General features: G+C 34.3%; 1 protein-coding gene across 3 annotated transcripts in view; it reads left to right on the top strand.

Moving 5' to 3' along the window:
- Window positions 1-24,888, top strand: part of BRINP3 (BMP/retinoic acid inducible neural specific 3) — a 400,347-nt gene that overhangs the window by 192,905 nt on the left and 182,554 nt on the right. For all 3 annotated transcript variants that reach the window (XM_044266848.1, XM_044266849.1, XM_044266850.1), the window contains exons 3-4: window positions 6,980-7,170; window positions 21,733-21,923. In XM_044266848.1, coding sequence (XP_044122783.1) covers window positions 6,980-7,170; window positions 21,733-21,923 — 382 coding nt within the window. The remainder of the gene's footprint in view (window positions 1-6,979; window positions 7,171-21,732; window positions 21,924-24,888) is intronic.

Genomic DNA, 24,888 nt, shown 5'->3' with positions numbered 1-24,888 from the left:
AAAATAATGAATACTGTTTTTCTGAAAATAAATAAATTGGAAAAAAAATTATTTGTAACTCTACCTCCATTTTCTTTAATTCAATGATATAGATAAGAAGGTACACCTATAATTAATTCTTGCTGTTTTATAGGGGTGGGGGCAATATTCTGTTGCAATTCTTCTAATTTGTCTTCTCTAATCAACGATGTGTTGGCAGCTCTTTTTTTTTTTTTAAGATTTTATTTATTTATTTGACAGAAAGAATAGCGAGAGAGGGAGCACAAGCAAGGGAAGTGGGAGAGGGAGAAGTAAGTTTCCTGCTGAGCGGGGAGCTAGGTGTAGGACTCCATCCTAGGACCCTGGGATCAGGACCTGAGTTAAAGGCAGATGCTTTAACCTTTGAGCAGCCCAGGTGCTCCTGTTGGCTGCTCTTTCAAAATACTATAGTCATTAAATGTGCTTCTCAAAAATCCTACATGTACACAATTTACATAAGTCATATTTTTCATTGGTCTTTTATTCCAGTATTTTATTTGCATAAATTCATTGTGTTAAATTCCTAGCCTCATCTAAAAAGACCTCTCAAGATTTAAAAACTCGCTACTGTTAAATTTTTTTTTTTAAATTGTTTTGTCTCAAAGGGCAGGAGGGCGAAAGAAAGTGGATTCTCTACTCTGCCAACTGTTTAGCATTCAGCTGCTTTAAAAACACTAGCTTCAGAGCTACAGTCAGCCAGGCCATTAGGAACATTTCTCTTTTCCAGGCCAAATGGAAAACAGCATCATCTGTGCAACATGAAAGCTATAAGGAAAGAACGTTCAAAGAACCATTTATATATATAACAGTTACACATAATAGAATTATGGGGAGTTAGTATTGATTATTAGTGGCATTTTTAAAGATCAGTATGACTTTATAGATGCAATTAGAAGGATATTGTTACACAAGATTGGCACGTCAATTCTCAGGCAGAATTTGTTTGCCATACATTAGTGCTTGGGTAATATATCTTATTTAATACTCTGTTGTGAACACAAATTTAATTAATATTGAATGAATCAAAATTATAAGCCAACAAATGTAGTGTTATGAAAAATAATACAATAATAGCCTCTTTAGACTTAGATAAGCAACTTTATTTAGTGTAAATTGGTAGTTAACGGTAAATCTTTTCAGCAACTCTATCATCTGATTTTGTCAATTTTTTTGTTCCTTCTTTTCCTTTGGCATTGAATTGAAAAGCAACAGTGGCAGGATCTATATTTTCCAGGAACTGGATATATATGTGTAATTTGAAAGAAATTATGGTAGTTAATATATTTTAAATACACTGAGTGCATTTTTGTATTCACATGGAATTTAAATACTAATAAGAAAGGTCAATGACAATATGGCAATGATGTAATCATTATTTAAATGGAATCTGTTGATGTCATTCTTGCTTTCCAATCTTTTACATTAAATGGGTACAGATAAAATTATAATAAATATTGTTGTAGAAAATAAACATTACATAGACATACATAATAATAGATGCCTGCAAGTCAGAATTTTTAGCAGGCAAATACACAACTTAATCAACTAATCGAGGCTTCTTAGAGCCAACAAAAACATTTGCAAAGTACTGTTCTGGCTGAACTGTTTATAGCCCATTTGGGTGTTCCACAAAATAGTGCTGCTTCTAAAGGGGCTGAGTCACATTAAACTCTAATGATTGTGCCTATTTCATTTAAAGACCTCCAAAGGTTATGATGGGAAGATATTTATGTACTGTGAAGGCTTCAGGTAGAATGGAGTTTTCAGTTAGATGCAACAATGTTCTTATTTAATATAAACATAATGAATCTGGATGGAATCCTTAGATCCTTTAGGTAAAATGCTCTCATTATAATAATCATACCCGACAGCATGTTTTCAATTCAGCATTCCATTGCTTTTAAATTTTCCAAGATTTAATGAATGCATGGTCTAGTTGCAACTGTGGTGAATTTTATCTTTTTTCAGGAAGGAAAAAAAACCCTGCATCCATAATTTTCCAATTTATATACAACCATTAGTTCTTTATTGCCTTCTCAAGTTACCCCAAAGTCAAACTACTGTATGTTGCTTATGATGTACTAGATTATAGTACTAGAAAGCAGGCAAATAAACCAACTAATAACCCCATAATCTTGATAGCTTTGCATGACAAAATTTCTTTGTAGTTCATGAGCTTGTTCACCCCTGTAAACTGCAGGGGTGGGGTTGGAGGATGGGGATTTGAATCATCATTGTTTATTAGGATCCCAGGCTGATGGACCAGCCAGGTGCATACTTCATTAGTCAAAGTAAGCCACATGGCCACACTGATTTTAAAAGACACCAGTAACCAGTCTTATCCTGTGCCCAGGGTGAAGGGACCCTGAGTATTTGTATGTATACCTAATGTTCACTGCTCCGTGTGGTACTTAATTGTTTAGGTATGACTTCCTTTACTTAAAGTGATTTTTGCTGCCACTTCTCAGGATTATTTCAGTGCTATCTGTCTGGGTTTTCACCAAAAATCTGTAGCGATTATAGCAGTGATCGTGTATCATTACAATACAAACTAATAATGTGGAGAGTGGAAATGAAAGATCTCAGATCAACATTTATGATTTTACACACTCACACAGAAGTACACATGAAAGCATAGTATATTACTTTATTCTTTATACAAAATATAAAAGAAAAACTAGGAGAAGAATTTTATTTATTTTTGAAGATTTTATCTATTTATTTAAGAGGGAGAGACAGCAAGGGAGAGCATGAACAGGGGATAGGGCAAAGGAGAAGCAGGGAAGGGGAGAAGCAGGCTTCTGCTGAGCAGGGAGCCTGATGTGGGCTGATGCCAGGGCCCTGAGATCTGGATCATGACCTGAGGCCAAGGCAGAGGCTCTACTGATGAAGCCACGCAGGCAACCCTAGGAGAAGAATTTTAGCTAGAGCTTTCAAGATAAGAAAATAATTTGGAGTGCCTGGGTGGCTCAGTGGGTTAAAGCCTCTGCCTTTGGCTCTGGTCAGGATCCCAGGATTCTGGGATCGAGCCCCGCATTGGGTTCTCTGCTCAGCAGGGAGCCTGCTTCCTCCTCTCTCTCTGCCTGCCTCTCTGCCTACTTGTGATCTCTGTCTGTCAAATAAATAAATGAAATCTTTAAAAAGAAAAAAAAAGAAAGAAAGAAAGAAACGATTTGCTGTAATTACTAACACTAGTGGATTTTTTTAAAGTAATTAATTAATTAAATTGGTTAGTTAGTCTTTTGGCTAATTTGCCTTAGTATTAGTCTGAGTTTAATCATACTTCCCAAGACTTGTCCTTTACTTTTGGCTGTTGTGTGACAGAGCGGATAAGGAGATGGGATGGTCAAGTGTTTTGTCCAGCTGAAACGTTGGAAGGTGAAATGATCATCAAATCATTTGATGATTTTATAAAATCATCAAGGTTTACAGAATGACATAATATCTTAGCACCTGACAGCTTCCTGGAATGCTTGTCCACAGTCTTAGGGTCTGCATAGCTTTCCATGGTATGTGAATCTAGGAGAAGAGAAAACATGTTCAAAGTTAGATTACTACACTTACATTAAAGGATAGTGATAAATTGGGTAGAGGAATTATGCTAAATAAACTACTGCACAGTTAAACTTTTGTACATAAAAATATTTTAAAGTGGTTGAAATGAAATTTATTCATTTGCATTTTATCTGTCTTACTCTAATCTCTGAGCCTTGGAGATGAAGTTTTTTCATACATTCATCTACAAGGCTAGCAGAATTCTGGTAATGGCAATAAAATTGAACAATTAATATATTTTCTTATAAACTACTGTTAAAAACTGATTTCAGAAAATGACACAAATATGCTATAGTTCTTTCATTATCTGTTTTTTGTCAAATTTAAGAGGAATAAAGTAAAGAAAGTAGTAAGTCAGGTCAGAATAGATCATGGGTTTTTATTTGTATATTAAATAATTGTTAAGAAAGATAAGAAAGACTAGAATTCCACACTTCAAATGTGTATTTACCAACAGTCATCTAGCATGAAATATTCTGTGATTTTAAAAGGGTTTATATAGTCTCTACAATATCACAATTGAATCAATATTCTTGGTTATTTCAAGTCCAATTAATTCATTTATTAGTCTGCATGTTAGTCTATGAATACATGCATGTGAGTTTATATATTTAACACTTTAAATCATGGAAAAAAATAACACCACAATTTTGAGTTAAAGTTATGTGACTCCTTGACAAAATTATAAATTTTTTCAGCAAATTAAAGAAGTACATTTTTGTGGGTAAGCTTTTAAAGTTTGGAATTGAGCAACTATTATTTCAATCACAGTTTAATAAATAACTTCTTACAAGCATTACATGATTATATACCTTGAGATACATCACAAAATATTACAACTTAAATGTTTCATCTAAAGATTCTTCCTTACAATTTTGAATATATACTTACACATATTATATAAATAAAAAGTATACTGTACTCATATATAAGTATATACTTATATAGCTATATTATATGTAATATATATTACACATAATGTAATATGCAATTATAATAATATATTACATATGCAATTATAAGTATATGCATATAAATATATAGTTATAATACATTGTATGTAATATATAATAAATTATAATATACATATATTCTATGTGATTATATTATATATTTTACATATACAATATATTTTCTAATAAATATTGGAATTTAGAATTAGAATGCTCTAATATATATTTATATATAATATAAAATGTATGTAAAATATTATATAAATATATATGAAATTCTATACAGCCATATATAAATATATGTCATGTACTATATATTATACATTATTTAAAATATATAAAATTTAAAAAATATGTTATATATTATACATGTATAATCAATACAGGTAACTTTTTTATAAAAAGAAAAGACATAAAAAATTGTTAATATCAACCTAGGTTTTGAAAGTTAGGGGATATCCATACTGTCTTCTGAGGAAACATGAATTAGTAAATCTAGAATAGTATCTCTAAGAACTCTGCATTTACTGAGAATAGAGCACTTTAAGAAAATTTTAAAGACAATACATTAAATTTTCTAATTAGTATTTTTTTTCCAAGTAGCAGCATTAGTGTTGCTTGTTAAAAATGCAACTTCCAGGGGCGCCTGGGTGGCTCAGTGGGTTAAGCCGCTGCCTTCGGCTCAGGTCATGATCCCAGGGTCCTGGGATAGAGTCCCGCATCGGACTCTCTGCTCAGCGGGGAGCCTGCTTCCTTCTCTCTTTCTCTGCCTGCCTCTCTGCCTGCTTGTGATCTCTCTCTGTCAAATAAATAAATAAAATCTTAAAAAAAAAAAAATGCAACTTCCAGATCCCATTTCAGACCTAATGAATCAGAAAACTCTGGGGTGGAGTTTCCAGGCAACTCTAAGAGGTGCTGAAGTTGGAGAACCATCGGTAGAGAAAACTGTTTAGATCAGCTGATTTATGGAGGAGATGGCAAGAGTCTCTCAATGAAAGAAACACTAAGTTCGCTTATTCTCAGGCTGAAGTCTTCTGTAGATCCCTGAGTGAACCTTATCTTACAATTAATTTCCAAAAGACCAAATGGATTGTTGGGCTGCCGAATGTGAGTCTCGTGAGCAAAATATTCCCAGTTAGAGGCTCTGTCAGGGATATGGCTCTTTGTCCTTCAAGTATTTACTGTTCTTCTTTATTCTGTGTAAATCTTTTCCCTGCTTCACTTCCTTTGGCAACTTTTTTTCCCCCTTCCCTTCAGACAATACCTAAGTATAAAATACCACCTCTCCAGAGTTGCCGTTTCTGGTGTCTGAAAGTAAAACAGGTCCCCACTGCCCACAGCTCTGTGGCTTATCACAGTAGGCTGTCTGTGGTAGATCTCTGCACTTACAACACTGTGACATTCGTTTAAAATTTAAGTTAACATCTGTTTTTTTATTTATTTTTAAAACTTTCTCTAGAATGTGAACTCCATTTGGACAGGGACAGTATTGGTCTGGTTCACTGACTTATCTTCTTATCATTCACTGTTCGTTGGTGCACTGCAGGCATTTTTTGGAGGAAAAATATGCATAAATATGGCACATATTTATATAATATTTATTCAAAATTTTACTTGCTAGATAGTAATAAGTTAAATAAAATACCTGGGAGTATTTAGCCTGGTGGATGGAATTCTTCCCAATGGAAGGTACTTAAGATTTTTATCAGACCACTCATCAGAAAAAATACAGTTAATCAGGAAATCCAGTTCACCATAGTTCTTGGCTAAAGTATCATTAGGTTGATTTTAACTCAATACAAATGTATAAATCTATGTTTTAATGTATAAATCATTTAAAACTCTACCTTCCATTTCAATTTGGCCAAAACTACCTGAAAATTCATTTTGCATCCTGAGAAATTGCTGATCAAGTTGAATTTAGGTTTCAAAATATGTTGTAAGCAATAATTACTGTAAAAAATGTTTCTTTTGAGATCATGTTTTTTAAATTCTCCAGTAGCTTTATAATATTCTTGAAGTTTTACAAGGTCCACCTCTAAAATGAATAGAGAAAACAATAATCAGAATTATGAAAATAAATTCATTCTCCTTTTTACAAGTTCCCTTAAAAAATAATAAAATATTACCTTGGTGATTTTTTAAATAGCCCTGCATTCATGTCCTATGCATAACAAAATCATGTTTATGATTATATATTTTCTTGGGAAAAAAAAATCAGTGGAAGCTGTTTAAGGGGCTTATTTTTTCCTTTATATGATTTGGTTTTAGAATATTCACTCCAGTTACATAAATTATAAATGTTGCTTCTCCTACTCATAGCACATGACATATTATTACAGGCCAGACTCATTGTAATGTGGTGACCCTAGTGAAACTACCAAGTGAACTTTTCAAATGAAAACATTCAGATAGATTATGTATTTATGAATAAAAATGAATTTGCTTTTCAGGGAGTTTGGCCGCTGGAAAGTAAATAACCTTGCCGTTGAGAGAAGAAATTTCCTGGGCTCCCCTCTCCCTCTTGCTCCTGAATTCTTCCGCAACATAAGACTTCTGGGACGCCGACCTACCCTTCAGCAAATCACAGAAAACCTTATCAAGAAATATGGGACACATTTCTTGCTATCTGCTACTTTGGGAGGTATGACTCTTTGAAAATATTTGTGCCCATGTGTGTTTGTGGCTAAAACTGTCAGTCAGGAAAAGAAGCTTCAGTTTGAATACTTCTAGAATTCATTCATTTATTCAATCTATCCATGGAGTTATTCCTAAATCCCTTCTATGGTATTCACAATGGTAAGTAGATGGTTATTACTTAGTTCCTGCCTGAAGTCAATTTGCAGTACAATAGCATGCATTAAATCCAGTCATTAACTATTACACTCTATAATGCCAGGTGATGGGCCAAATTTTGCTTAAAAAATGAATAATTAACAGTCAAGTCACGGGTGGAAGTCATCACTCCTGTTTATAGAGAAGAGGAAAAAGTTTTCTGAAGCAAACGTTAAAGATCTAAAATTACATTTTTTAGCACTACTTTAGTATTTCTGATTGTGGTTGATTATGATATAGAGTTGATGATCCATAAATATCAATTATGATGCATAATGTAAAAGTAGAGATTAATGATGTCACTTCTTCAATTTATAAACTTGTAAGAATTAAGAAATCTGTGGTTTTAATATCATTAAATATGTGTTTTATTGTGGTGATATATAAGTCAGCACTTAGATGATATTTGGGAAGGTTATGTAGTAGGGAAAATGTGATTTTCCTAAAACTTAAATATATCCCAGAATTCCATGTATTTAGTTTTGCGTGTGACTTTAAGGAATATCCAACCATTTTGTACAACCGTTTTATTAGAAATGGATGTTACTCTTTACTATAATGAAGAGCACTGAATACCATTAATATAAAAACAGGGATTCCCTGCTTCCTTGTCTGCTGCTCAGTAAGTGTGCTGAATACAGACAGATTCACACCAGTGGTGCAATAATATGAAAGGCCACCAGTTCTTCATTTTTCCTACCTTAGAAGATGAGTCTTTTCTTTCCTTTAGCTGTCAGTCCAGTCTGTCAGTAAGTCATGCCAATACCTTTTTCCTCCCAAAATATATCCCATGTCAAATCTTTCTGACTTCTACTCAGACCATCCTAGACCAAGTCACCACCACATTTCTCCCCAGAATATGCCTCAGGTCCATACTCCACACAGATTTTTTTAAAACTTGGATAAGGTCAAATCATTCCCTGTGTCAACTAAAACATATAATTAACTACTTAAAATAAAATCCAAATATCTTGTTATGGTGTATAATGCACTACATGAATGTCTTATACTGGCTTTCACCACAGACCTCAACTTTTCTCTCTGCTCGTCATGCTCTATTTTTCAACCACAGTGACCTTCAAATGTTTTGGGACAATTTTTCTGCTCAAATATTACTTGTTATAGAGGGTTTCCCTGTGTCTAGTACCAGGAACATGCCCAGTGGTTCACCAGTAGTATCTCTTATATCTTGATCTTCTTTGTATTCTTTATAATCTAATTTTTATGTGAAATTCTTTAATTACTAGTTTCCTGGCTTATTATCTGTCATTCCTGCATATTTTCTTGAAAACTGAGATTTTACCTGTACTTGTCACCGGTTTACCTCCATAGTTTTAAGTGCCTGGCATATAATAGGTTCTCATTAAATATTTGTTAAAATGAATAAATGAAACTACACTTTGTTTAAATAGATGTCAAAAGTATGATATGCGTAGACGATAACTGAGGTCTAATTCAAGAAGACTGAATGAAAACCAAATCCAAAGAGTCAAAATACTCAGTTAAACAAACAAAGATACAAAATTGGAGAGAATGAGGAGGCAAGTAAGAGCAGGTGAGCAAGGCGTGGAGAGGTTGGAAAAGGAGATTTCTGGACACAGTGAGTAAATACAAGTCGGTCATATAACCTCAAGGAATTAAAGCTAGGAAATCTAAATGATTCAGGTAGACAGAACAGGCCAGCCAAGAAAACACATGATCTCTGCCTTCCATAAGTGGATAGTACTAAAATTATAAAATAAAGAGATCAGCCTGTTATTGAAAATTGACTTCCCCTCCTTTTTTTAACTAAGTGTGAAATATTTTATTTTATTTTATTGTGAAATTTTTTAAATGTTAAGTAACTTCTCTGTTAGTTTCTTTTAAGAGAAAGTAGGAGATTTCTCTTTTAAGAGAAAGTAGGTAAGGTCATAGGAAGATTAATGTAGATGCAGGAAGATAGTTTCGGCATAATGTGTGGCTACATGCAATTAATTATTTGTTATTGTTATTATTATTACAGAAGTGCAGATAGAAAAAATTTATAAAATATTCCAGTAGTCATAAAAACTGATTCTCTAAAAGCTGTGTCTGTATGGTTAGTAGCAATGATTATTAATGCAATAAAATAGGAAGTAAAAGTGAAAATTAAATGATTACTACAGCTTCCTTTAAAAAGTTCAGTGGTCTTGTACTCTTACTGGGTTTCATCACATTTATGTCAATGATGTGTAATATCCAGAATTTCAGAACATAAAATACGTTCTCCAAGTAGGAAAAGAAACAAGTGACAGAGGAATGGTAGAAGAGATAAAAAGCAGAGGTGATTTTTATAGACATATTTGTTCCTTGTACTAAAATCATGGTGACTTTTTTATTATTTTCATTGTTTTGGCATTGTAGATGCCACATTTTGGCTTTCAGATTAGTTTTTGTTGTGTATGTTTTTGTTTGTATAAACATGGTCTAAAAATCCTTTGTGGGATTAAATCATTTCTTCAGGTTGATAATTCAATGGCAGTAATATGTTCTTTCAAAATTGTTTTACTGCCATTATTTAAAAGTCTTGTTCAAACATTTTCTTAAAGGCAAATTATGGAGTGGGGGGGGGGGAAGACATGGAATTGCCGAACTCCTTAGCTCTCTCCACTCTCGATACTCCTTGGATTTAGTTTTCCTACTGTTTTCTATTGGAATTCTTTTTTTTTCCCCCCTCTAAATGTTATTTATAGTTTCTTTCAGGAATCTCTGCTGGGTGATGTTACTAAGTTAACTAAAATCCATGAAATTATTTACATAGCTAAAGGATATAAACTATTTGCAATTAAAATGTACACCAGGTAGATTTCAGGCAATTTTTAAAAATATTGCAATTATAATTACACTAAACTTTTTTTTTTTTTATTGTTGCTCGAGGTATATTTTAACTTTATATGTTTACATGGTTGAACATGAAATCTTATTATTCCATTTTTTAAAAAATGAGATTTGTGGTATTTAATTAGAGCTTTTTCTCTCTTGCTTTCTCCTTAACCAACTAAGTAACAACCGTAATATTAACACACTGAGGGCATCATGTATATAAGCAAACATTTTAAACAAAAGACCAGTAAATTTTTTGCTTCCTAAGTAACCAGGAACTAAATTCAAACATTTTAAACATTTGAAAAAATAAGTTGTGTGAAATACACTCGGTATTAAAGTGATGAAAAATAAATGAAAAATGTCTTTTTTCCCTGAGTTATTTAGTACATCGTATTATTGACTTAGACATAAAACTTTGGGTAGCATACTTGAAGCCTTTAATGGGATATTTTATGATAGATAAAGCCAGTGATTGAATTATCTCCCTATAGGGAAAAATAAATTATAAAATACCTTCTTCAATATATATCATTTTTCACATTTATTTCATCTTATAGCTTTCAGACTATTTATCAATATAGTAATTCAGCTTGCTTCTATTTGGATAATGATATCTAAACTCCATCACTGTTTAAATGTCTAAAATAAGCTAGTCAATATGAAGAATCAATCTTGGAAAAGATTGCACTACTGGGATATATTGATTTCTAGCTATAGAATATATTTCATGACTGTTTTTATAATATATTTCACTATAGTACAATATATGACAAATACTGAAATAAAAGTGTGTCTGTGTACTGAATATAGAACAACAACAACAAATGAGTGAATAGGAAAAAAATAACAAGAGCTTAAAACTGCTGAGTTCAAAGATGAGAGGGAGGGTACCTACTATTAAGCACCAAACTTAGGTTCTGGAGCAATTTAAAAAGACAAAAAAGACTAAGGAAGATGCAGCCCAAAAATTTACTTATGATGTTATAAAATGTTGTAATAAAATATTTACAATAATTTAAAATAGGACCCTCACCTCCAGTATTACACAGACTTGTCCAGGCAGTCACGATTATAGCCCCGAGCCACCCACAGCCACAGGAGTGTTTGTGTGGCTCCCATATCAACCTAGGCTCTCTAAAGCCCCACACAGTGAAGAACAGACCAAAACTTGTGTTCTTTCTTGATTTATTTATTTATTTATTTGACAGACAGAGATCACAAGTAGGCAGAGAAGCAGGCAGAGAGAGAGAGAGAGAGAGAGGAGGAAGCAGGCTTCCCGCCGAGCAGCTGAGCAGAGAGCAGGATGCAGGGCTCAATCCCAAGACCCTGAGACCATGACCTGAGCAGGAAGCAGAGGCCTAATCCACTGAGCCACCCAGGCGCCCCGACAGGCACATCTTAAAGAAGAGGAAGACGCAGGGTTACTCCTATCAGTCCCTTTCCTACACCAGTCTTTTTGTTAACTCACAGCATTTCCGGGGGCAATTAAGAATGCAAGGACAAAACACCTCCACAAGGAGAGGAGTGCAGGAAAAAGCACTCTTTACTTCATAGAGATATTTAATTTTATTTTTTATTTTTTTAAGATTTATTTATTCATTGGGCAGAGAAAGAGAGAGCGCGCACAAACAGGGGGAGCAACAGAGGGAGAGGGGAGTGGGAAAAGCAGACTCCCTGCTGAGTAGGGAGCTGGGTGTGGGGCTGGATCCCATGACCCCTGGAATCATGACCTGAGCTGAAAGCAGACAATTAACCAACAGAGCCACCAAGGTGTGTCAGTAGAGGTATTTTAAAAAATCAAACCAAAATTCATTCTAGGGACAAATGGATCATATATTAAGATTTAAGATTTGTTCATTTGCAACTTTAGAAAATAGTTTTCACTCTCAGCAACATTAAACATGTCCTGTTTGACAGGACATGTTTTGTTGTTGTTGTTGTTTAGTTTTTATTTATTTATCTGACTGACAGAGATCACAGGTAGACAGAGAGGCAGGCAGAGAGAGAGGAGGAAGCAGGCTCCCCGCTGAGCAGAGAGCCCCATGTGGGGCTCCATCCCAAGACTCTGGGATCATGACCTGAGCTGAAGGCAGAGGCTTAACCCACTGAGCCACTCAGGCACCTGACCCGTGGTATTTGAATGCACAGAGTTTTAAAAGTCATAATTTAACTTTTAGTAGAAATAGTTATTTTTAAATATGTCTTTAATTTTTTTTTCTGAAAGTGCTTATGAGAATGTATCTTGTTACCACATTGTTCAACTTAAGCATATCATCAGATATTTAATTTTGTTTATATAAAGAAAACATTTTCAACATTATGAGAATGGAAAGATAGATGATTGATGTCCTGAGTAGTAGCATTAACTTACTAGCATAGTTATTTAAAATAATGAATACTACCTCAATCACTACTTAGTGTATAAGTCACTATGGCTGCAAAGTAGTTGAATAGCTTGCAAGTTTTACCATATACTGTTTGTGTGTGTATATCTTTCAAGGACAGAAGCTAGAAGTCAGGCAATAAGATACAGTATAGATACGACAGCAATTCGATTTTTAAAAATTGTCTTGCATCCCTAGGTATGTAAGATTCCAAATATCCTTATTTAATTTCAGAAATAGTCAATTCTCACTTTTATCTATATAAATTACATTCTGTATAAAGTGTCCACAGATAGTTTTAATTCTATATTATATACCACCTTCTTTCAAAATTGATCAGTGGTTGTGTTTCTCATTTTCATTTGGTCTCTTCTTAGGAAATACAAATTCCTTTTATTCTATTTTAACTGTAACATAATTAAAGAAGCAAATCTGCTAAAACATATGCAAATAGAAATTCTCACTAAAAATGGACGGAACGATTTCCTCTATTAGAATGCATATTCTGTTTTAAGAAAAGGAGCTAAAAGTAAGAAAAAGAAATATTTTCTGAAGCTTCATTCCAGGCAATCATAAAAACAATCATGTTGAAGAGGGGAACAAAATTGCCATACTGGTTTTTAAAAATAAAGATATACTACATGAGATTAGTTATATCCATTGTTCTTTCTGTGTCTCTTTCTGTGTTGTTTCAATCTGTCTCTCATCTCTCTTTTTCCCTCTATTTTTATTTCTCATGTTTTTTTGGTACAGAAAATTTTCAAAAAATGGAAGTTAAAATAATATTGTTAATTAAATATTTATTGTTTATAAGGCAGTTATCTACTAAAGTGATTTGAAGCCATTTATGTAATTAGTCATGAATATAACACTAAAGAAATTGGGATTAAAATTGCTATGTCGATAGATCTTAACAATGACATTTCTGGCAACTAAATCAAAAGATAAATGTTAAGTTTTCATATTTTATAAATTTGGTTATATGTTTTCTTTTTCTTCCTTATAGCACTTTGATAAGGTAGATAAATCATCTGTCCATTGTTTGACAAAGAGATACTGAGTTACCTGTAACAGTGCAAAGATCCAACATGCAGGTGACTGGCATATACAGATATTTAAATTGGTAATAAGTTTTACTGCTTTAACTATGGTTTAGAGCCTCATTACTCAAGTGTAATTCATGGTCCAATACCATCAGCATTACCTTGGAGCTTGTTAGACCTGCAGAATCTCAGATTCCATCTCAGATTAATGAATCAGAATCTACGTGTTAACCAGATCTCTGGGTGATTTATATGCACAGTAAGTTTGAACAGTCCTGTTTAGAGTATCTAAATAAATTTAGAAAATTAATCTTAAATTTAAATTAATCTTAATTAATCTGAAAATTAATTTTACCAAAATAATAGCAGGAATCTATAACATACATAACAAAAATGTTCATTATAACATTGTAAACAACTCCGAAAGAGAGGTAATTTAATTGTGTTTCACTCCAGGTAGATTCAGTTTCATCTGATATGGGAACTATTTATTTCCAGTTACTCTTTTTTCATGTCATTGCTCTATCGAGAACATTATGGTAACTGAGCAATTTTGTTTAAAAATTTTCAGACTTTTTGGGTGGATAATTGCTAATAATCCAAAAGTCAGATGCTTTCATTTGGAGTGTTTTGCAAAACATATTATGTTTCTTTGTCGAAGCTCTCTAAGACTAGTTATTTTCTTCCCATAATATCTTGCAAATGCCAATTGATGTTACGCCAACATATCTGTTTTTACTGCCTTTAGATATTTGTTTGGCTCTGCTTCTAGTCAGAAGCCTAGTTTTCTCAGCTAGATTTTTTTTTTTTTTAATGTCTGTTTCTAAAACACTATTCTTTCTACAACACTATATTAGTGGAAAGATAGATATCATTGGGATGCTTACCTTTTAATATGTTAAGCTAAGAAAGGACAATCATCACTAGTGAGAGAAAAGTACACTGTAAAAACTGAAATGTATTTTCAAAAGAGCAGCTATACCCAAAATATTTTAAGACTTTACCACAAGGAATAATGTAACCTTTTATTACCAAAAAATAGGATGACTTTTTTGGGTTGAAATGATACATCAAAAGTAAGACCTACAATTACATTTAAACTATGTTTGCATTGGTTATTCCTATGAGAAAGATTTCTACTCAAATAGCAGTCTTTATAAGTAAAACATACAAAAGCAAATGGACATTCAAAATAAGATCTTCCAGCGTAAGGAAATTCAATGACCAGGAAGATATCTATCAGAAATGTACAGTTGTTTTGTTTTGTTTGTTTTATTTTGCTTTGTTTTTGTCTGGGTGGAATGGTATACAGTCTAGGTTGGTAGACTAACCCAAGGGCAGAGCCAACCTGTAAGTGCTATTTTAATCACAGTAAAGAAGTAACAAAACAAAACAACTGATATGCTTTGATGGTGGATCTTCTGTATTCCACTCTGGGTGTCTCTTCATTCCAAGAATTAAGTTGAGGAAGTTTCACTTTGTAACATGCTGTCCTTCTGGTAGAGGAAAAAAGTCAAAGAATTTGTGTAACTTTGCAGCATTTTTCAAAACTTGTGTAACTTTGCAGCATTTTTCAAAACTTGTACTAGATCGTGGCATACTTTCATTGTTAGGGTACGGAGTCGGCCACCCCTCAGTTAGACAGAGAACACTCTCGATAATGCAAGTCACACAGCGAGGTTTATTTCCAGCTAGCTGGGGTCCAAGTATCTGCCTGGCGCAGCGGGTTTCAACAGGACCCGGAGCACTCAAAGCCAAGGGTTTATATAGCATTTTCAAGGCACTTTTTCATAGCTACATACATCTCTTGTGCCCCACTTTGACAGTTTAACTTGGTTTAACTTTTTACCACCCTGGTGTCACCCTGGAGGTTAAGTGAGATTTAGGTTTAGAAGAATTTTCACCTTAATTACATTTCCTTCTGCCTCAGCCTCCTACAGTTTTATGGTGGGCAGTGCGACCTTTGGCCTTGAGGTACTGAGCCATTGAAAAGATGGCCTTTTTGTTGTAAATCACCAGGACATTTGCAAACCAAGGGACACTGTTAGGGATACTCAGTAAAATGGCTTCCGGGCCTTCAGGATGGCCATTCTTATGCTAACCCACTCTTACAGTGCAAGGTGCTGGCTTTTGCTTTGCCAAGATGGCTGTACTTATGTCCGGGCCAGACGGAGGTGGGTACAGCCTTGTTTTTCTTGGCCTCCACACCTGGAGCTGGTTTCTGGGACTTGTTTTTAAGTCCCCTGGGGGAAGGGGAGCAGGGACAGGATTAAACAACAAAGTTATTGTTTAACCTCAATGGAAGCCTCTGGCTATTAATAAAAATATAAAATAGGTCCTTACATCATGTATTCCACGAACCCAAGTGTTATGCTTTCCCTTACCAAGTTAAAGGAAATCACTCATGTACTGTTTATAGTTCTTCTCTACAATGGACCATTAATCCATGGATGCATATTTGCACTCACAATTGTGCAGAAAGTAATTGCAAAAATTAATGCAATCTGCCACATCATCATTATTGATTTATCCATAGGATTCTTTTACTCATTCTATTATCCATGGTTTTCTTGACTCGTTCTAACTTTTTGAGAGCATTACCTTTATCCTCAATAACTATATATATGAGAATCCAAATTGAGAAAATCCAAGGAAAATATAATAGAACAAAATTTCTTTTAAATTTATCTTCCTCATGGACATAACATAGATGATTTGAAAATTGGGACAGAAAAATACATTACTAGGAGGTCCTAGTAATCATATCAAATGTACCTAATTTGATATACCTTAGCATATCAAATGTACCTAATCGTTTCTTATGAACCGATCATAGGATAACATTAAAGTCATGATTGGTTTTTTTTGTTGTTGTTTTCTTGTCTTCTGTTTTGCATTCTCTCTGGAAGCATCCTTCAATATGTGCTTTTAATGTCCATAAACTGCTGCAGTGTTTTAGTTGTAAAAGGCACAGCTGCATGATTTCTGTGTGAAATAATCACATCTTTTTATATCCACAGTCATTAATCCTTTTTACTTTCTAACAAACTCAGAATGTTGAATTGTTTTCAGAATCACATTTAGTTTTTACAAAATGTGTGGATGTCCTTTGGTACTCACGTCATGCTTATGAGCTACAGCTGGTTTAAAAAATAGGAATAAAAGTGATATTTGAACGCAAATTTTTAGTTGATTGAATAATATCTCAGTTTTTAAATTTGAATATTGTGTGTTATTTACATAGAATTCTGATGAACTTTTATAATTGAATACTTGAGAAGGAGTTACAATTAAGGTTAAGACTGCATTCTTCTTCTTTTCTTTTTTTGCATTCTTTTTTTTCAAGACTGTAAGAGTTTCAAAGGATATGAAGACCATAAAAATCACAAAAACATGGTAGTTATATATAATTTTAAAAAAAAACACATCTCTTAGAGGAAATAAATGGTCTTATTTCCAATGTAGATTGAGTAGCCTTGTCAGAATATTTTAGGTGTTTAACAATACATGATTTATAACACTTGAAATTTAGCACAAACTACCCAGCTTACATTGTATAGTTGTTTAGTTTATTGTAAATAAGGGTTTAAAACAAGGTATTCATAAGAATAATTTGGGTGATTTAAACTGCCTCACAGACTTCACTATAGGGAAAGCTTTTGCATACATGGATTAATGTTCAACTATAGAGAAGAACTATGAGCGACTTATGAGTGGTTTCTCTTTATCAGGTTATTGGAAAGAATAAACAACTGCTACCTTTAATCAGCACATGTATCTTGATTACAAGATCCACTAGAAAACAGTTTTGACTGGTAAAATGCTAACTTGTAAAAATTTAAAGCCTCCTCATTTACTGTTGGGCCCTAATTAAAAAAAAAAAATGAAAGAGAAGAAGCCAACATTTATTGTACATGTTGTATGTGTTCTACCAGGTTCTATGGAGGCATTATATGCATAGTCTTTTCAAACAGATGAGAGTAGGTTATTGGTTCTGTCATAGAGATGGAAATGCTAAGGGCAAGAGTAACTTTATGAAAGCCCCAGAGCAATCAAGTTAGAGGACTATGAGCTGTCCAGATTTACCTTCACATACCCCTGACTCCAAAACGCACATTTTCCTTTCTCTTATTATATCATATTTCCTTCAAATTAAAACAGCAACAATGAAGAATGAACTGTAAAACTATTAATATAAGTGTATTGTGATCTATAATATTTTTTCCTTTAATTTTTTCTGTGGTCCATAATATATATTTGCTCTCAGGGTAAAAGGAGGAAAGCACATTTATCTGTACATCACAAACAAACATGGACTCTGAAAAACAAAGGAAACATTTTCTTAAATCTCCAGTAGATAGAGAATGGAAGCTGCTGTGACTCATGATGATGACTATGGGCGATCACTTCTCTATGGACATCGTTGATTGCTGAAACTTACATTAGCATTTATCATTCATTTGTAACATGGGACCACTCTGGAATAGTAATCCCTGGCTCTTGGTACATGTCATTTTCCAAATTATCACAGGACAAACTAATATCTGCAAAAAATCCTTAAATCAGAATTTTTTAAAGATTTTACTTATTTATTTGACAGAGATCACAAGTAGGCAGAGAGGCAGGCAGAGAGAGGAGGAAGCAGGCTCCCTTCTGAGCAGAGAGCCTGATGCGGGGCTCGATCCCAGGACCCTGAGACCATGACCTGAACAGAAGGCAGAGGCTTAACCCACTGAGCCACCCAGCTGCCCCTCCTTAAATCAAACATTTTAACCTGCTTTTTAACATAGGATTATGCTACTCCTCTCATGAATGACTCAGCTGAGGTCCCACTAAGGAATTTTTACCTGAAATGTGAAGATGTACAAAGGGATATGGTATTTAAAGGACTGTTTTGAGAGATATTTCCTCACCATGTGTGGATACAGATTGTAGGACAAGGGCTCATCAGTTTGTGAAAGAAGTGGAAAAGGAGGTTTCTGTTCATCACAAATAAGACAAAATAACTAAAATTACTAGAAATGTACACATATGGACTGAAGTGCTTTATTCTAAATTTTAAGGAATTGAGGTGAATAATAGAGATGAATACCATGCCAACAACTTTTGAATTCTGACTGCAATCTAGGCATATTCTAAATCCTTTATAGATATTATCTGTTTCATGTTTCCAGCTGCTCTTTGAGGAAGAAATACTCTGCTCATGTTACATGAGAGGAAACTGAGTCAAGTTACACAATTTAGGATCATTCTATTACTAAGTAGAAGTCAGTATTAAACCCAAATCTATTTGGCACTAAAAGTTGGCACACTTATGTCTAAACTACGATAATTAATTCTCTATTTTTCTTTCTTCCAGCACCTCATAATTCAATGAAAGAGTCCATTCTAGTGGTCTAATTATCTCTTCTGCTCAATGATGTATAGTTTTTCCATTCATGTTGGACACCTCCAATAATAAGAAAATTCACCACTATACAAAAAAAGACAGAGTGAAGATGACTCTTCACATATTTAAATGGTTTTCTTAAATCTCCAGAAGGCAAAACTAATTTCCAATAAATCAACTGAACCCATATTTTGAATTTAATATATTACTGAATTGAAGAAAAGATTAGATATTATTTTAAAGAATCGGCAATTAAGTTTCCTTCTGTCTACAGGAATCCATAGAAAACATGGATTTAAGGAGGTTAAACACAGATATTTAGATGTAAATTTCTAAATAGAAACATCTGAGAACAGGAAATCATTCAGAATTTCATTTTAGTCTTAATACTAATATCATGAACTTACTAATCACTCAGAAAATTTTCTGATGAATAAATATTTTAAATCATTCTCACTTCTTTCCTATGGCTGCACTGTTTTCTACTGTATAGATGTAACATTGTTTTTACTGATTGGGTATTTGTGTTGCTACAAATAATACAAATAAAGCCACAGTAAGAAACCTCTTGCATATTTTAGCCATTGTTTTTTGGGATAGATTCTTGAAAGTATGTTACTGAGTCATTGTTGGTAACTATTGCCAGATTTCTCTCTATAGCTACATCATTTGTATGACTACAAGCGATATCAGAGGGCCTGTTTCCTTCCCGTTTGCCAACAGCTTTGGCAAAGTCTTCAAACTTTTGGATTTTGGCGAATTCCATAATTGCGCAGTGATATATCAATAGATTTTAATTTGAGTTTCTTGTACTATTTTAACCTATATTTCCTGTATTTTCTGCATTATGAAAAGTGCTGCCATTAAAGCAACTTGGCAAGTCTTGGTCTTTAGCACTCACTATATAATGTTTTTCTTCTTTCCATTTAATAATATTTGGACTGAATTCTACAATATCAGATATCAAGACTATTCATTTCCTTTTCATTTACATTTACCAAGATCTTTGCTATTTTATTTTTAACTGTTCTTTTTTTAAAATTTTTTTATTTTTTATTTTTTTGGCATTTTACATTTTATTTATTTATTTATTTTCAGCATGACAGTATTCCTTATTTTTTCACCACACTCAGTGCTCCATGACCTCTATAATACCTTCCACCTGGTACCCCGACCTCCTGCCCCCGCCCCCCCGCCACTTCAAACCCTTCAGATTGTTTTTCAGAGCCCATAGTCTCTCATGGTTCACCTCCCCTTCCAATTTTCCCCCAACTCCCTTCTCCTCTCTAACTCCCCATGTCCTCCATGCTATTTGTTATGCTCCACAAATAAGTGAAACCATATGATAATTGACTCTCTCTGCTTGACTTGTTTCACTCAGCATAATCTCTTCCAGTCCTGTTCTTAATAAGACTTGTCTCTTGCTATCTTAGTCCATTTGGGCTGCTATCAAAACACCATAAACCAAGTGGCTGACAGCAGAAATTTATTGCTCACTGTTTTGTTTGTTTCAGCTCTTGTAGTTAGGCTGTTTGATGTCCAATATGCATGTTGGGATCCTAAAACAAACCGAGAATGGGATCTTCCAGAAGTAGCACTGTTAACTTTATTTCTGGTATCAATAGACCTGAGATCTTGCTTTATCTGCTGTTTATAAGCTGTTACTTAAAATTAGATAGTCACCAAGGATATATCATTTTTAAATTAGTATTATTTTATTTATTTGATATTTTATAAAACTGGCTTGCCGATTTGTAAGTAGGCATAATGCCACCAGAGCAGTGGGTTCCTGAGAGTAAGAGTAACCATCAAGTCTGACAATTATATGCTAGATGAATATCGAAGAATACAGAAATCTGAAAACGGAAAGTTCTTAGTGTTAATTTAAATACCATTGATATTTTTGGTCAACATTTGAACATAAAAAGAAAAATCAAAACTTAATTATATTATGTTTTAAATTTCACCTTCAAAAATCCATTGTCTATACCCAAATCTTCCATGGAGGTTAATGATTTCCATAAAGCTTATTAACACATAATATTTATATGTTATGCCACATGTAGGAAACCTGTGAATTTAATTCATATATGTTTACATAACTGTATATGCCTATGTATGTTTTCTCTGCATTTTCAAGGTTCAATTGAAAATGGTTAGGGGCACCTGGCTGGCTCAGTCCTGAACATGCAACTCCTTAGCTTGGGGTTGTAAGTTTGAGTCCCAAGTTGAGTATACAGTTTACTAAAATAAAATCTATTTTTTTAAATGGCTAGTTTAATCATGTGCTTGGTCATGTTTCCATTAGTCATGCTGATCCACAGTAAGCATTTCTGAGTATGTACAATTTCATATCATGCACCCCCCCTTAAGTTCAATTTACATATTTTCTGTTCTTAATTTACTTTTGTGCCACATAGGTGTTACGTAAACTAAACTGTATGAGAAAGTCAATAAAATCTAGAGAAATCGTTCCACAAATGCTAGCTATTCAACATTTACCAAATAAGTATTTATAGCCTTTAATAGCTCATGTATTTTCCTAGGCACGTTGAGAAATATCCACGAAGAACACAAAAGTTAAACTTGTCTTTTGTTGCTTATCACTCTTTGGTTTTACTATGTCTGTAATCTATACTTCTTCACCTGCAGATTATGGAAAAATTGAAGTTAAGTGGAAAATGGAATAATTTTAAGTATTATTAATACAGGAGAGGAGTCACTCACAATTTTTGTGGACAAGCGGAAGCTGAGCAAGAGATCTGAAGGAAGTGAATCCAGCACCAATAGCTCGTTGGTCACTCTGGAAACGCTACATCAACTGGCCGCTTCCTATTTCATTGACAGGGACAGCACACTTCGGAGACTTCACCACATTCAAATTGCATCCACTGCCATTAAGGTACGAATGAGTTTACCTTAAAATGATGTCATACCGTGATTTTTCCTAGCTCTAAAATGCATCTCTGTATATTTTCATATATCACTGATTGAAACAATTATGTTCTTAAAAAAAAAAAAAAGGTCGCATTTCCATTTGTCACACTTTATATAATAGACGTCGATGAAATCGTGTGTCTGTAAATCTGTGACTTGATTTTTGGGTCAAGGTTTTGAAAGCCCTAAGGTTAACTGAAATATACTTGGACTGTGTAAGAGTCTGGGTGCACAGATTCCCTCATAACGTGTATGAGGATAAAACTTTGTTTTAATAACATTAGTTTATTTTGTGAATAGTCATACTTTAAAGTATTTATTTAACAACATTGTGAGAAGGTGCTGCGTTAAGCTCAAAATGGTCAGTGACACAAAAGTCATTAAGGAGTCTTGGTTTGGGGAATATCTCCCCCCCATACTTGAACAGTATATTAAGAAGTACAAGAATTTGGGTATAAGTTTCTGGAAGTCAAGATGCAGCATAGTCTAGAATTAGTAGGTAAACTGTATGTGTTCACTAGAATCCTTTCCTTCTGACCATACTAAGGTTGACTTTACCAAAACTGAAAGAAAATAAGAATAAGGAGTCTTTATTTTATTTTATTTTTTAAAGAGAGATAAACAGGCAGAGAGAGAGAGACAGACAGACAGACAGTGGTTTCCAAAACATTAGGTTTTTTTTGATACATTTCTCTGGCAGTTTAAATCAACATGTTACTGTGTTTGGTCAACAGACATTGCCAAATAAAGAATCATCACAGTGTGGTAGGGTGATCCTGCACTAAGTTAACAAGAGCAAAACAAAATATAAAGAGCATTTGAGGTTTCACCTGCAAGATTTCATAATCAATGTAAAAAGCAGTCATTAAATATATCATTCTATTGCTTTAAAATTTTAAAATTATTAGGTATGTTTTGTTTTATAAGTTAATCAAAAAAGTTAGTACTTAAGTATTTGGGGAATTCTAGGAAAAATGAGTCCAAGGTATATATTTTTGTAAGATGTCAGGAGAGAATAGAATATGATACAGAAACATCTCTAGCTTATGGGTTACACAAATAATATTTCCTGTCTTCCATATTGTTAGTAGATGAAGTTGGGAAAAAGACTTTTATAGATATAAATTATACAATTATAGTAGTCTAGTTCTGATTGTAGGACTTCTTTTTTTTTTTTTTTCCAATTTATTTATTTTCAGAAAAACAGTATTCATTATTTTTTCGCCACACCCAGTGCTCCATGCAAGCTGTGCCCTCTATAATACCCACCACCTGGTACCCCAACCTCCCACCCCCCCGCCACTTCAAACCCCTCAGATTGTTTTTCAGAGTCCATAGTCTCTCATGGTTCATCTCCCCTTCCAATTTACCCAAAAGCACATACCCTCCCCAATGTCCATAACCCTACCCCTCTTCTCCCAACCCCCCTCCCCCCTGATTGTAGGACTTCTGTTATATTGGATAATCAAGTATATAAATGGCATTTATAGATAAAACTGTAGCCAGAGTGAATGTAGATATTTTGGTTAATTTAAAAAATATTGTAAGATAGGATATTGTTAGAGATATTTAGCTTGAGTTTGCTGAGGACAAAGAGACTTTTTCAGAAATCAATTTTGGTGATACAGTAACTTAAAGTGTATTTTCTAATAGAAGGCATCATTTTTCTAAGTATGTTTATTATATGGCTATTGATTTTTTTTTTCTCAACACCAAGTAGAATTATGCAATAGAGCTTTGTACTTTACTCAGTAAGAAGTATTCTTTCACAGTTTTTGTTAAAACTTAACAGAAGGTCACCAAGGACTTGGAACGGGACATGAGTCTGGAGAGGACTGGTCGCAGGAACAGGATCTTGGGGACAAAAGGCATCAGCTAGTCTCTAAGCACTAAACTACACAAATTTGCATATTGCCCGTGAAGGTAGAGCTGGAGGATATTGGCCCACCAGCCCAGCCATAGGACTGGGCCTGGCTGGCTGCGTGGAGTGTCATCTAATGAGACATGAGGGACCCCTAGCTGCTGGAGAAGCCCGGAAGTCCCAAACTGGGACTTAGTGTTGCCCATCTTTAGCTGTTGCCCATCTTTAGCTGCCGGCTCGGGGTGGTTTTGGCGGATGGACCTCCTCCTCCCTGGAGGAGGAGCTCTTTGCAAGAGCTTGGTACTGGTCCCCAGGTCTGGAGGGCCTGGCAACCCCAGGTGGGATAAAGGGGTCTGTGTACTCCATCCACATGTGGAGCAGTTCAGGGTGGCTGGGGATTGGGAAAAAATGAAATGAGGTATGTGCCAATGATAACACCATGACTAAGAATAAAGTCACAGAATTATGCAGGGAGTACAGGGATGAGGTAGTAGAAAATGGGAAAGAGGGGAGGAACATCAGACTTTGCAGGATTTAATTAGGTCTGGATGGAGTTCTCTTCTGAGGCAGTGGTAATTTTAAGTGATTGGTGTTTTCTGGTGCGGGGTCAGCTGCTGTCTGGGTTACTGTAAAACCTCTAAGGAGAGGCTCTTGAGGAGGTCTGCAGGTTCCTCCATGGCTTGCATAACTGTATGTGCCTGGGCATTTTTCTGGGGAGAGTATCTTTTATTTTCATTAGTTACCAAGTACGTCCCTACACAGATAAAAGATGTCTCTTCTCAATTATGAGATTATAATTGCTTAGATGGAAGTTAACAGAATAGGAAGGCAAGAATGGGGATGGGATGGGAGTAGGGGGAATCTAAGGGCATCAACTATTGAAATTCTTCATACTTGAACACATAGTTCACTGCAAAGTGTGCTTTGGGAGTACGTTTGAAATCAAGAGCTTAATCCCTTTACTAAATCCCTAAAGCTTTAGTGCAGTGTTTGTATATTTAGAATTTTCAACTAAAGGTAGCAAGATCCACAGTTTCTTTGATAAGGCAAAATGTTCTGGGTTTGAAGT

Source organism: Neovison vison, chromosome 10 (assembly GCF_020171115.1).
Source record: "Neovison vison isolate M4711 chromosome 10, ASM_NN_V1, whole genome shotgun sequence".
Lineage (NCBI taxonomy): Eukaryota > Metazoa > Chordata > Mammalia > Carnivora > Mustelidae > Neogale > Neogale vison.
The sequence above is the reverse complement of the archived record's forward strand: the minus strand, read 5'-3'. Positions and strand labels throughout refer to the sequence as shown.